The sequence below is a fragment of the Choloepus didactylus genome, chromosome 21 (genome assembly GCF_015220235.1).
Source record: "Choloepus didactylus isolate mChoDid1 chromosome 21, mChoDid1.pri, whole genome shotgun sequence".
NCBI classification, from domain to species: Eukaryota; Metazoa; Chordata; class Mammalia; order Pilosa; family Megalonychidae; genus Choloepus; species Choloepus didactylus.
The window spans coordinates 20,748,974-20,763,455 of NC_051327.1; the positions used below are offsets into that span (position 1 = coordinate 20,748,974).

At 44.0% G+C, this 14,482-nt stretch overlaps 1 protein-coding gene across 1 annotated transcript in view; it reads right to left on the bottom strand.

Annotated features, from left to right (window-relative positions):
• Positions 1–5,242: 5,242 nt before the first annotated feature.
• LOC119517178 (speedy protein E4-like) overlaps positions 5,243–14,482 on the bottom strand; it is a 54,180-nt gene continuing 44,940 nt past the window's right edge. The window contains exons 4-8 of the mRNA XM_037813751.1: positions 8,277–8,477; positions 7,877–7,935; positions 7,234–7,319; positions 5,474–5,642; positions 5,243–5,302 (exon numbers count right to left, since the gene is read on the bottom strand). Coding sequence (XP_037669679.1) covers positions 5,243–5,302; positions 5,474–5,642; positions 7,234–7,319; positions 7,877–7,935; positions 8,277–8,477 — 575 coding nt within the window. The remainder of the gene's footprint in view (positions 5,303–5,473; positions 5,643–7,233; positions 7,320–7,876; positions 7,936–8,276; positions 8,478–14,482) is intronic.

Here is a 14,482-nt window from a genome sequence, read left to right on the forward strand (position 1 = left end):
AAGGAGCATATTAGGAGAAAGAAGTTGTGATCTGGGAATTGAAAGCGCCTGGAGCAGGTCATCAGCTGGGGCTAGCAAAGGAGATAAGTGGAGCAAACAGGAGAAGAATCAGAAGTGACACGAGAAGAACTAGAAGTAAAAGGAGCATTGAAACAAAGTGAGATGTTAAGAGAAGACAGAGCAAAGTGATGGGGCAGGAAGCAGTCACTTCTCACAAAGATAACAATTAAGGAATAGCAATAAATTGCCCCCTGGACAGGACAGCCGGAGAGGGATGGGGTTAAAAAGAAGAGGAAGAGGAGAAGGAGGCAGTTCAGGTCGGGATACCTGAGAAAGTCAGGACGGGGCGCTTCCATCACAAGGGAGAAGAGCACAGCCCAGAAGGGGTGCGACACCCTGTGGTGGGAGGAGCTCAGAGGCCGGGAGCAGCTGAAGAGACAGGTGCCCACGAGTCGCCAGCTGGAGTCTCCTGTGTCCCTCCTATCACTTCTCGCTAGTTTTCTCCTTGTTTCATGTTTGTAGAGCTGCTTCCCCTTGCTTCTTCCTCTCTCTTGAATCTTCCCAGACTCCTGCCACACTTCCATCCGCTATAGCACCCCTCTCGTCTGCTGAAGTCCTGCGGCACCTTCTCTTCTAGTCTCATAAAATTGTGGACACCCAATCCTGTGCTGCTGTTTCCGTTTCTTCATCCAGTCCACCCTCTGTAAGTGATTCTCACACCAAACCCTGGGTTCCTGTTACTCTCCTACTTTCCAAGCTTTTACTCATTCTTCACAGAGTTTCAAATCCTCCCATCACTTCTGCTTCTCCCGGGAAGCCAGCTCCTCCTCTGCTCTGTGGCTCCAGCCTCCTTCGCCCTGCTCAGCCTTCACACACGGTCCTTTAGGTTCTCTGGGTCCCGGAGCTGGACGGCACCGACTCTTCCGTGTTCCTCTTTTCCTGGCTGCTCTTGACTTTTTCCCTAAACTGGGAGCCGCATGTCCTTTTGCCATCAGCTCATATATCCGAAGCAGTTGCCTCGGTTTATTTTTCTCCTCGGCCTTCAGTGGCCTCCAGCGTCCCTCACTTCCTCGGCTGCTCCGTCTTCTTTTTCCTGTCAGTCTCTTGCCTTCTCAGCAGCCTCAACTTCCCCTTCCCTTCGATTGGGCTGATCCTGATCCCGGGCTACTTTGGTGTCTGGGCTAATCCCACAGCTTGCTGCTCCAGTGTTCCCAGATGCTCCCAACACTTCCGCCTTCTCTCCCACCGTAGCTGTGTCCTTGTCCCCTGTGGCCTGGCCGTTTGTACTTCTTACCTCATTTATTTCTCCTTATTATTTGCTTCCATTGTCCGGTTTCCCATGCGGCTCTTTTTCAGTTGGCTTCCAGGTCACTTTGGCTGCTTTTTACCTCCTCTTCTGCCCTCACCTGCTGTCCTGTGGAGACCCAGAGCTTCTTAAATGCATTTGAATTCCAAGGCATCTCATGAGCGATATCTGTTTCCAAGATACTGCCACCAGACGTGTTTTTCTACTTTGTTTTCTATTTCCATGTCTGCTGAATCTAGCCTTTCCATTCCCTTTAGCCCATGAACCACCTCCTGCTTCTGAATGAAATAATATTCCACTGTATAGGTAGAGCACATTTTGTTTCTCCGTTCATCCACTGATGGACCCTTAGGTTATTTCCACCTTTTGGCTATTGTGAGCAGTGCTGCTGTGAACATCGGTGGACAAGCACCTGTTTGAAATTCCTAGAGCTATTTTTATCAGATGCTTCTGCCCCTGTGGCTTTCTGGTCTCTTTGGTTTTGCTCTGCAGTTACTCCATGCTCCTCAGCTTATCTCAGTTCCCAGAGATGCACCCCTTGCTGCTCCTGTGTATAGAGCTGCTTCTGTCTCCCATTTCTCAGCCCTCCTCAGCTATTCCTGGTGCCTGCATGCATCCCATGATGTCGCTCCTTCTCATTTCTTCAGCTTCTTCTGTCACCCTTGTCATAGCTCTGTTCTAAAATGTTCCTGCAGCTATCCCTGTTTCTTGTCCCTCACTACCTGAGTTCTACAGAGCTCCCCATCTGTTCCAGTTTGCTAGTGCAGCCATTATGGAAAATAGCAGGAATGGACTGGCTTTTATGAAGGGGGTTTATTTGGTTACAAATTGACAGTCCTAGGGCCATAAAAGTGTCCAAACGAAGGCATCAACAAGATGATACCTTCACTGAATAACAGTTGATGGCATCTGGTGCACCCTGTCAGCTGGGAAGGTACGTGGCTGGTCTGTGCGTCTCCAGGGCAAACTCTGGGTTTCATCTCTTAGCTTAGCATCTCCAAACGTCCTTCTCTCTGCAACTCCGAGCATCTCTCAGTGTCAGCGTCAGCAAGCATCTGGGCCTGGAGCTCTTTTAAGTAGTCCAATGAACTAATCAAGACCTACCCTGAATGGGCGGGGTCAAGTCTCCTTGGAAACATTCAATCAAGAGGGCACATCCTAATCAACCGACTAATAAATCTGCCCTCACCAGTTTGCATTAAAGAATATGGCTCTTTGGGGGACATAATATATCCAAATCAGCACCCTGTCCTGTGTCAGTACATAGCTTTCGCTGTTTCTACCTCTACAAGGGACCGATCTCTTTGGCAGATCCACTCACTGGACTGCCCGCTTTCCCCTCTACATCCTTCAAACTTTTGGATCATTCGGGGCTTCAGCCCTTCCCTTAAAATTGTTCCCACTTATTTCTGACCCCATTCACATTTCTCCACTGGTTCTTTGTCCTCGGAAGCTGATTTCCCTGTCGTTTGCAGTGAGACGCATGAGATCTTGTTTTGCTTCTAAACAATACTTAACCCCACTGCTCATTTCCTCAGCTGCTCCCTTAGTCCTAAGCTGTCTTTCTGCAATAAATTCAGAATTCATGTTACTAGGTCTCTCCTCTCCATACCTGCCTTATTTACCATCTTGTAACTCTTCCTCTCTTATTCTCATTTTTACTCCGAAATTGCTCCAATAGTCTCATTTCTTTTAGATTGTTCCTATTTTCATCACATGCTCCAGATTTTCCTTGTCCCACATAAAACAGGAACCAGAGTTTGTGAAAATTCTCACTCTGAAATAGTGAACACGGCCTTCACCTGTGTGCTCCCTCCCCTTACATCATTTCCAGGAAAGCATCTTTCCTTCCTACAGAGTTTTGTGTTATTCTTCAGGTGCCCGTAGAGCTTGCCTCCTTCTCTCTACTCTTCCTGCATTTCAGCCTCAATATCTTCCCGTTTCCTGCTTTGAGGCTCTCTCCTCACATCTGCCTCATCTCTCGTTCTTTTTTTCTTTTCTACCTTCATCACATAACCACATCAAACAACGATATGACTTGAGAGCAAACAAGCAATCCGTGCTGACACTGTGGCACACACCTTAAAGGTGGGGAGGCTTTTCATCTTAATTATATTTCCCCTATAGATGTACTGCAGTGTCCTTTTTAATCTCTGGGACTCTAAAATGATGTACGTCATATCAAGTTAAGTTTAAAAATTGCAATTGAATTCTCACTAATCAATAATGGAAACTAAATATCAAGTAAAAAAAAATTATGTTTACAAGAATTTGGGGAATTACCCCCTAGCTATGTATAAGTTTAGTAGATAAAAGACAAAACCCACTTTGCAAATATGAACAAAACTTTATTTATGAATATATAACAGCTATAATATCTATCACAAAACTTTATAGGAACAGCATGTTTTCAAAAGTACAAATAGGCTTTAAGATGCCTGTAATAATTTTATGGCCAACATTTTCAAAATAAACCAATAAACTCTATGACATATACTAAGCTACTATTGCGATTATAATTAATTATAATTAATTAAAAATTTTATATTTTTAAAAAGTAATTCTTTCCCAGTCTGGGCCGCTATACTTCACAGTCCTAAGACTGTGGCAATCAAGTATATAAAAAAACGGCATCTCCGTCTTCCTCTTCAGGGGAGATTCAGAAAATTCAGATGGTGCCTTAGGAAGGAATGGAACCAGAGAGAAACCCTGGTTTCTCTTTGTCCCTTCACAGTCTCCTAGAAGTGCCCCCACCCTTCTAGGAATTTGGCATAATAGATCTATCTAGCTCCTCTGAAGAAAGCCTGGGTTCTTCTAGTTCATGATGTGTCTTTCCTCCTTCCTCAAAACTTGTCATTGGGATCTGGATCGACTTCTTGGTGAAGCTCCACATCTCCCCTGGAAGTAAGAGAAAGAGGGACAATGTCAAACTTTCAGGGACAATTCTCTAGACATAAAGATCATGCACATTGAAGGTCAATCCTAACCAGAGTTTAGACTCACTTATAAATCCACTTTTATCTCTAGTCCTTCATTCTAAACCCCAATCCTTTGAAATAGAAATCTTTAATTTTAAACCATATACACAACATCTCGTAACCATGCATTCTAAGTCAAACCTTGAACCTCAGCACTTATCTTTTAAAACTAAAGGTTGACCTAAAGTGTTTGTCTCTGTGTTGTGCTTCAAGTGATTGATTGAGTCCAGATGTCTGTGTTTACATGAATGTTGGATTCTGCTTATGTGATTGACCTTGCATGTTTATGTACCTATAGATGTTTCCATCTGACTCTCTTTCCCCCTGACCTGGCACCAGTGATCTGCCTATAAGCAATTTGTTTGAAAGCGAATTTGGATGAACATATAGTGAGGCGTCATTAATCTTCTATCACTAAACTTGTAGACTGTTCCATCTAATACCCTATTGTTAAATATTTATTTTATTACAGCTAAATCCCTATAGTTGTCATCCCTAAGGGATAAAGGGCTAAACATGAACCACAGTATATGGAAAAACTGAAACGTATGGTGAAAGGATATTCATTTTGGACAAAAATCAACATTTTATGAAAGCTATTATTTGCACCCAGTTGGTTTGGGTTAATTGAGTTCAACCCAATCCGTGTCTGTGACAAACTGGTTTTCTTGAGGTCTGGCTGACTGGTGTCCCTCCTGCTTAGTGTGCCTTGCTGAGGCAGCGTCTACCTCCAGTTGTCAATCTGTGGCTGTGAAGTGGACAGCGAGTGAGGGACGCTCTGCCTGGCTGGTCTACTTCACACTGTGTGTGAGATTCATGTGGGGTGAGGAGTTGATAAGAGTGGGTCAAACAGCTGGGCTCCTCGGATTCCCGAAATGGACGAGAGCTCATTCCCTCAGTGGACCCAGACACACCTTCTCAGGCCGCTGACTTCGGGCCTCTGCATTCTCCAGGAGCTCTAGGGGAGCAGGGCCCGGTCGCGCCCCCACACCCAGTGCTCCGGGTCATAAGCCTGGATCTGGAAAGACAAACAGCCCCCCAGGGAAAATGCTGACTCTCCAGATAGACTCCACTCTCCCCTTGTCCAGCCTGCAAGTCTTTCTAGTCCCCAAATCCCAACTCCAATCCCTCCAATCCCCCTGCCTTTCCGCTTCCATCCGACCCCTCCCCCGAATCCCCACAGCCCCACCTCCTCGCACTCTTCCCGGGAAACCCTTGTCCTCCAGCCCATGGATCGGATGAATTGAAATTGGAGTTTGTGAAACAAGGGGCGCTCGGAGCGGTTCTTCCCATAGAGCAACGAGAAGATGGCTTGTTTAGGGGCCTGGTTGTTCTCCTCCATGTCATTGGCCAGGTACCTGGGAGGAGAAATCAGGCTGCTGGGTAGGAGCAGAATCGGGAAGGACCTCCGCCTGAGGTCAGCTCCCCAGGAAGGATGACAGGCGGACCGGCCTCAGGACGGGGCCCTCCATCAGGCCTGGGCGGTGTCACCGAGAGCCAGCCCTGCATCCAGAAGCCGGAGCCAGACAGAGGGCCCTTCTCACACCTTCACGGTGAGGACGGAACGCCAGCTGGGAAGCCTGAGGGCGCACCCTGCCATCCTCAAACAACTGCAGCTACATCACATTCCCCCATCCCCATCCTCTGCTCCCTTCCCTTCAACTTAGTACAGGTGCACTCACCTGTCTCCCCCACTAGATTTTAAGTGCCCTGAGGGCAGGAACTGACTCTGGTTTATTTCTGTATTCATCCCTCTCCTACCAAATGACTAATTTAAGGACTTTGTTCATATTGATACTGTTCCCATCACCTCATCATATTCCCTGGCCTATAGGAAGCACTTCATAAGGTTTTGCTGAGTGAAGAATGAATGAATGAATGAATGAATGAAAGCTTAATCTTATAGCTGAGTGCCATACTGATTACCTCATAGATTCAATGTAAGTTGTGTGCTTGCAAAATGGACAGTGTTGTGCTGAGTATTTTAAGGATGCATTGATATTTGATAGATAATTGATATTATGACAAGACTCTGCCTTCAACAGGTGTGTAGTCTAATGCGGGTAAGGGGAAGGGAGAGATTGAAAAATAACTGTAACCCCAAATAGCATATTATCATAGGTTTTTAAACTAAAGTGCTGGTTGGAGGCATAAGCTGGGAATGTCAAGGAAGGTGCTTTGTGTTTTAACTGCCTTTAAGAACAGTAATTTTCCTCAGATACATATGTGTGAAAGACAGACAAAAGATATGTATATATAAAAAGAGAAGGGAGGATGCTGCAGGGCATTTGGGAGAACAGTGAGACGAAGGAATGAAATATCGAGATGATAAACAAGTTTGATGGTGATTATAGATAGGATTGAATTCAAATTGAGAAGCTTGAGCTTGACTAAGAAAGTAATTGGCCAATAAAATTTGTAAGTGGTGTTTAGTGGTTAGCCCTCGGTTTCAGAAGCATCTTCAGGCAGATGTATCAAGCCTGCTGGCTTGGGGAGCTAGTAAGAAATCATAGGTTTTTGTCATGCAGTGAGTGTCATGTAATGAGTCATCTGTGGTGGAAACTGGGAGAGAAGACAATTCTAGTTGGTATTGATATGGGAAGGAGAGGGTCGGGGGAATCAGCAATGATTAGCGTTTCAAGCCCGTTTCCTTGGGGGCATGGTGGTGTCAATTGTTTCCTCTGCTGCTTTTAGGAGGGTTTTGTTCTTTTCGTTTGTTCATAAACTGACATTTGGGTTTTTGTTTGTTTTTAGAAAGAGCAGTATATATTTTTTAAAACCCACCATATTATAATCCCCTTAACCAAATAACTCCCATCACTTTTATATACAGAGTAAAGAGTAGAGCTAGGTTTAAAAACTAGATGAGAGGTTAAAGTCCCACTTCTCCTCTTCCGTGCTCCCTGGGACACTGGACTATTCGTTGACGGGATGAGGCAAAATACTCACAGGGCGATGAAGAAGTGAATCCGTCGGAACTGCCAGGAGAAGAGGCCAGCCCGGCTAAAGTAGGCAATGACCATGCTTAGGAGATACTGAAGGAGAGAGGGGGAAGCAAGAAAGAGAGAAGTCACACCCTGGCAGAGGCAGAGCACTGGGGTAAGAGAATGTGAAGCTGGGGCCAAGGGTTGCAGCTCAGAGAGGGCCCCGGGCTGAGTGAGTGTTGTTGCTTGTGGAGAAGGAGCAGAGAATCAGCAAGTCGGTTGCAAATCGGAGCAGTCAGGGCAAGGAAAATTCATTCTGCTTCCAGAAGGCAAGCTCTGACAGTTTGGAGAAGGGTGTCCAGGAGGATTTTTGATAACCTGGAGCAACGGGGAGTCCCAAATCCCTGAGAGAAGAGGACCCTGGGACTGGGGGTGGCAACAACCAGAGGGACAATATCCATGTGATCCCAAAGGTCACTGGGTGGCCCATTCACAAGCAGGAAACCAGCAGGACCCCGAAGGGAGGTGTTGGCAGGTCCTGAAGGCACCAGGAGTGGAGGGTAGAGATCCAGAGGGAGAGAAAGGAGAACTGTGGCTCTAGAAAGCCCTCCTCCTACCCCAGGGTATGTGTTTGGGCAGGAATAGTGTTTGGCGGAGAGCAGTGTTACCTTGTCAGACACCATCAGGTCCTTGTCCCAGGCCAGGAAACTTTTAACAACGGGATCCTCTGTGAAAAGAAGGCATGTGTGAAGTTGAGAACTGGAACTGAATTGCCGTCTGAGTAATCCAGAAGAAAGGGGAGAACCACACCTCCCTTGGAGAAGTTTCAGGACTGTGGCCGAGGGTTACGGTTTTGGGAGCAGGAGGGAGAAGAACGTACGCTGGGCAGGGAAGGGTCACTCCCTGTTCTGAGGCTCCCGAGAGGAATGGCTGTGTGCGGGACTGGGTGTCCGTCGAGTTTCCGCATGATTAAGGGAATTATTTTCCCCATTGGAAAAGTGTAGTCACTGGAAGTTTCTTTTTCGAAAAGAGGAAGTTTGGAGGGTGCTGCCTGGGGCCTCTTCTTACCAAGTAGCCTGTTGAACACCTCATGGTGCTCGGGAAGGACAGACGACACCCTCTGCCTCTTCAACTTCATTTTCAAGCCGCACAGTGATTCTACCACCCACGTGTCTTCAGGCTCTGGAGCGGAGTCTTCCTCGAACGCATCTGACCAGACCCTCTTCCGGCCACGGGACTGAAGTTGGGGACTGGGCTCTACCCAGGGGGCTGAGTAAGGAAACCAGGCTACAGTATGAAGGTCTTTTCTTTGGAATTCAGTCATTGATCACCCAAGCCTCTACACTACCATCATCCCCCCAAAAACCATCCCTCCATCGTTTCCATCCTTATAGATTATGGCCTTCCCCCAAGCCATCTGTCCATCTCTCGCCTTTGTTGATGCCCGTCTGCTCCTGCTCACCCTCCTCTTATTCCATCTTTCTGTCCTCAAAGCTCTGCGTTATTAGAGGTAATTTCTCCCATTGGGGAATAAAATACTTCTCTTTTTCTCCCTCTTCCCTTTTCTCCTTCTTGTATCTCATCTCCTCACCCTCATTCCTTTCTTCCCAGATTTTCCTTCCATGGGGATGTCCTTGTTGTCCTTTCCAAATCTATGGCTTTCTGAGTCCCTCCTTTGTTTTATGTGCACCCCACTCAGGCACTCCGTCCTAAAGTCCATACCCCTCCTCGGTTACTAGGCCACGGTCTCTGTCTGTTAAAATATTCCAGCTTCCTCACCTGATGGTCCTGGGATTTCGTCATCCACTGTTTCCTCTGGGAAGTACCCAGAGCAGCTAGGCTGGGGGCTCTCAGACTGGGAAGATGGTTCACAACTAGCCATAATTTCTCAAAACCCACTTAGTCCCTTCTACAGAACCTATACCTGAACTGCCCAAAGTACTGTTCTGTATCCTGGATCAACCCAAGACCTTTCTCTCTTCTCCAGACCAGAAGTAGGCGGGAGTGAGAAGGAGCTTTGAGTTGTGCTGTTGTCCACATCTACTACCAAGATACCACGGAGTTCGTTCCTTCCAGTCAGGAAGATTGGAAGCCTCTGATGTCATCAATCCAACCTGGCAACCAGTTTGAAGGAAAACACATGTAACTGCCACAATGATGTATCCTATACTCCAGGAGATCAGGGGTAAATGGTATCTCATGCCCCTGGTCCAATCTGTAAACATCCTCTAAAGCTATCCTCAATATCTCATCATCAGTTTCACCCTATCCCCAGCAGGTGCCATGTTCTCTGCATTCCAAACTTGAAACATGTTGGACTCCCATCGCCTCCTTTCTATCCTCATTTCAGAGCCCAGTCTGGTGAGAGAAGGAGAAGAGTGACTAGGAGATTTAGGGCAAGCAGAAATGATAAGACCTGCTAGAGTGAAATAAGTATGTACAGAAGATCTCAGGGACATTGACTGGTTGCATTAAAAAATTAGTTCAAAACACTCAGTTTTTTTAATACAGTTTATTTCAATTAACTTTTTTATTGTAGAATATAACAGATAGACATAAAAGTGATAACCTTCCAAGTACAATTTAACAAATAGCAAATTTCAAAGAATATATAGGTTACAATTCCACAGTTCCGGTTATTTCCTTGTTCTGAAACATAACATATACACAAAAAGGCACTATCTTCCAAAACATGATTTAGCTAGTAGATATATAGGAAATTTCCAAAGCTATTATGAGCTATAGTATCATAGTTTCAGTTATTTCCTTACTGTGAAATATGACTTAAAAACAGAAAGGTATAGCTTTCAAATTACAATTCAACAAGTAGCTATCCAACAAATTTCAAAGGATGTTATGGGATACAGTTCCACCATTTCAAGTTTTTCCTTCTAACTATTCTAATACCCTAGCAACTAAGGAAAAGAAAATTAAATAAAGATTCAGTATTCATAATCCTTTGTTAAATTCCATCTTGTCTGTTGCTTCCCCTTGCTCTAATTTAATCACTTTCCTGATTATCAGAGATGTCTAGGCAGTGGCCACCCTAACCTGATCATGCTGAAAAGGGGTGTCAACTTTATAAGCAAAGGGGCCATATCTAGTTGATGTTTTTGTAGAGGCTATTGCCTCGAGGTTTCACAACTTGGCTGGCATGGGGCACTCTGAAGGATTTAAGTTTGTGACAAACTTAGTGAGTGAAACTTTGTAGTAGGGTATTCCTGTTAATTACAGTCCCTAGTACTGTGTAGGTTTTTCCCATGTATCTTCTTTTGTCAACTCTCTGTGCCAGTGTCGTACCTTAGAAGTATATCATGCAAGCACCTATCTATGAATATTTGTGGTGCTGATCTGTGGGAAACGTGCCTTTCAACAACCCCTTTCAATTCTATTCGCCTTCAGTACAGCTCTGATACTTATAATCCTATTAACAAACAATTGTCACCCCTGTCCAATACCACACCTTTGAATTCACCATCATTAATATATCTGAATGTATTAGATTATCATTCCCCCTCACTAGCTACTGTCTATCACTAGGTCCTCAATATTCTTACATGATTAGACAGTGATTTTACATTGTTCAGATAGTTCACAGAAGTGGTAACATACAATATCTCTCCTTTTGCATCTGGGTTATTTCAGTCAGAATTATATCTTCTTCATGTGTCCATGTTTCAAGACCTTATTGCTTCTTACTGCTGCGTAGTATTCCATCGTATGTATATACCATATTTTGTTTATCTGCTCGTCTGTTGAAGGACACGTGGGTTGTTTCCATCTCTTGGCAATTGTGAACAACGCTGCTATGAACATCGGTGTACAAATGTCTGTTTGTGTCACTGCTTTCAAGTGTTGTGGGTATGTACTGAGAACTGGAATTTCCGGATCATAGGGTAATTCAATATCTAGTTTTCTGGGAAATCTCCAAACTTTCTTCCAGAGTGGCTGTACCATTAAACAGTCCCACCAGCAATGAATAAGAATCCCAATTTCTCTACATCCTCTCCAGCATTTGTAGTTTCTTGTTTGTTGGATGGCAGCCATTGTTATTGGTGTGCAATGATATCTCATTGTGGTCTTAGTTTGTATCTCCCTAATAGCTAGTGAAGATGAACATTTTTTTCATGTGATTTTTAGCCATTTGTATTTCCTCTTTGGAGAAATGTCTTTTCATATCTTATGCCCCTTTTATAACTGGGCTGTTTGTACTATTGTCGTTGAGTTGTAGGATTTCTTTATACATGCAAGATATTAGTCTCTTATCAGATACATGGTTTCCAAATATTTTCTCCCATTGACTTGGCTGCTTCCTTACCTTTTAGACAAATTCCTTTGAGGTGCAGAAGCTTTTGAATTTGAGGAGTTCCCATTAATCTATTTTTTCTTTTGTTGCTTGTGCTTTGGGTTTAAGGTCTAAGAAGTGACCTCCTGAAACTAGGTCTTGAAGGTGTCTCCTTGCATTATCTTCTAGAACTTTTATGGTACTGTCTCTTATGTTGAGGCCTTTGATCCACTTTGAGTTAATTTTTGTATAGCATGTGAGGTATGGGTCCTCTTTCATTCTTTTTTTTTTTTAATTCATTTTGAAATAAATTCAAAGTTATAGGAACAGTTGCAAAAACAATACTAGCCCCATACTCAGAATTCCATCATACCTGACCCCGTCCCCCGATAGCTCAATCCACCAACTTTAACCTACTGTCACACCACTGTTTCTTTCCCTCCCTCCCTCCCTATCTATCATCCATCATCTATTGCTCTGTCTTCTGAACATATGAGAGCTAGCTGCACACATCCTTGAACTACACTATAATTCACGTATATACTTCCCATGAACAAGAACATTCTTTTATGCAATTCCATTAAGCACAGCTACAAAGTACAAGAGATTCAACAGTGGTACGAAGCTTACATTCTATATTTCCTTTTCCTTATGCCTCAACTGTGTCTTTTTGAGCCACCTGTCCTCTATCCTCCAATCCCATCCAAGTTCATCCTTGGTATTCAGTGTCATCTATTTAGACTGTCTTTTTTTTTTTTTTTCAATTGTGGAAACATATATACAGCCTAAATCTTCCCATTCCACCCCCTCCCTAGCCTTCCATTAGTGGGATTAATCACATTTAGAATGTTGTAATGTTCTTTCCCACCATCCATTACTAGAAATTTCCCTTCACCTCAGACAGCAACCCTACACTCATTTCTTAACTCTCCATTGCCCTTCCCCCATTTCTCTGAACCCGAACTCTACTTTTCATCTCTATGGTTATATTCTCTGATAATTTCTTTGAGTTTACTGTGGGGCTTAAAATTAACCTTTTAAATTCATATCAATCTTGTTTTTCTTTGATACCGCCTTCACTTCAATAGGACACGTAAACTATGTTCCTATACTCCTCCATTCCCCCACCTGTATATAGTTGTCTAAAATTACATATTTTACTTTGAGTTCAAAACCTCTGATTTGTCAGTAGAGTTTGTGTATTTTCTATCATGTAGGAAGTAAATAGTGGAGTTACGGTTCAAAAATTATTGAGTTCTATTTGCATTCCATTGTGGTTGGAGAATGTGCTTTGAGTATATTCAATTTTTTTTTTAATTTATTGAGGCTTGTTTTATGTCCCAGCTTATGGTCCCTTCTGGAGAAAGATCCGTGATCACTGGAGAAAAATGAGTGTCCTGGTGATTTGGGATGTAAGATACTATGTATGTCAGTTAAAATTCTCTATATCTCTTTCTCCTTTCTTTGTTTTTCTGTTGGTAGGGCTCCCTCTAGCATCTGAAGTAGGGCAGGTCTTTTATTGGCAAAGTCTCTCAGCATTTGTATGTCTGTGAAAAATTTAAGCTCTCCCTCAAATTTGAAGGAGAGTTTTGCTGGATAAAGTATTCTTGGTTGGAAATTTTTCTCTCTCAGAATTTTAAATATGTCATGCCACTGCCTTCTCGCCTCCATTGTGGCCGCTGAGTAGTCACAACTTAGTCTTATGTTGTTTCCTTTGTATGTGGCGAATTGCTTTTGTCTTGCTGCTTTCAGAACTTGCTCCTTCTCTTCAGTATTTGAGTCTGATCAGAATATGTCTCAGAGTGGGTTTATTTGGATTTATTCTGTTTGGAGTTCGCTGGGCATTTATGCTTTGTGTATTTATATTGTGTAGAAGGTTGGGGAAGTTTTCCCCAACAATTTCTTTGAATACTCTTTCTAGACCTTTATCCTTCTCTTCCCCTTCTGGGACACCAAAGAGTCTTAAGTTTGGACGTGTTATTTTATCTATCCTATCCCTGAGATCCATTTCGATTTTTTCCATTTTTTCCCCATTGTTTCTTTTGTGCTCTCATTTTCTGTTCTGTGGACTTCTAGGACACTGAGATGTTGTTCCACTTCCTCTAGTCTTGTATTGTGACTATCCAGAGTCTTTTTAATGTCGCCAACAGTTTCTTTTATTTCCATAAGATCTTCTGTTTTTTTTAATTTACTCTTGCAATGTCTTCTTTATGCTCTTCTAGGGTCTTGTTTATGTCGCTTATATCCTGGGCCATGGTCTTCTTGGTGTCCTTTAAATCCGCTGCCATGTTTTCGTTCCTGAATTGTAGTTCTTTGATTAATTGTGCGAGGTACAGTGTTTTTTCTGATATCTTGATTTGTGTGTTTGGAGTTGGATTCTCCATATCATCTGGTTTTATCATATGCATTAAGATTTTCTGTTGTTTTTGGCCTCTTGGCATTTGTTTTGCTTGATAGGTTTCTTTCAAGTTGTAAAAAAAAAAAAATACCTCTCTAATTTTTCAGAAACAGAGTTTGGTGGCGTCCACTTTCTCTAACTTCCCAGCAGATGGCGTCTGTGAGTCACCTATGCCCCTTAAGTCAGTTCTCCACCTTGGCCCCGCTGTGTGTGGGGAAATGATTCTTGTGGGGCTCAGTTGGAGAACTCAGTTTGGGTGTGTTGCTGGAGCCGTCCGCCCTGAATGTGGGGCATTTGTACGGGTGGCCAGGGAAGAAGGATAGCTTTAGTATTGAAATCCCCCAGGTTCCTGGAGATTCAAGGCCGCCGCAAGAGACTAAGCCTTCATTTCATTTCAGCCCCAGACCCTCTCTCTCACTGTCCCACAAACCAGCGGACTTGGCGTAGTGTACCTGGGTTCTCCGAGCACGTCCCCCCGCCCAGCCGCAATCCTCCAGGACCTTTGCCGAGGGAATGCCGTGCTACGTCACCAGTGCGCACCGTCCCTCAAGGGAAGCCCCGGGCCACCGGGCCATGCCGGTTCGCTTTCAG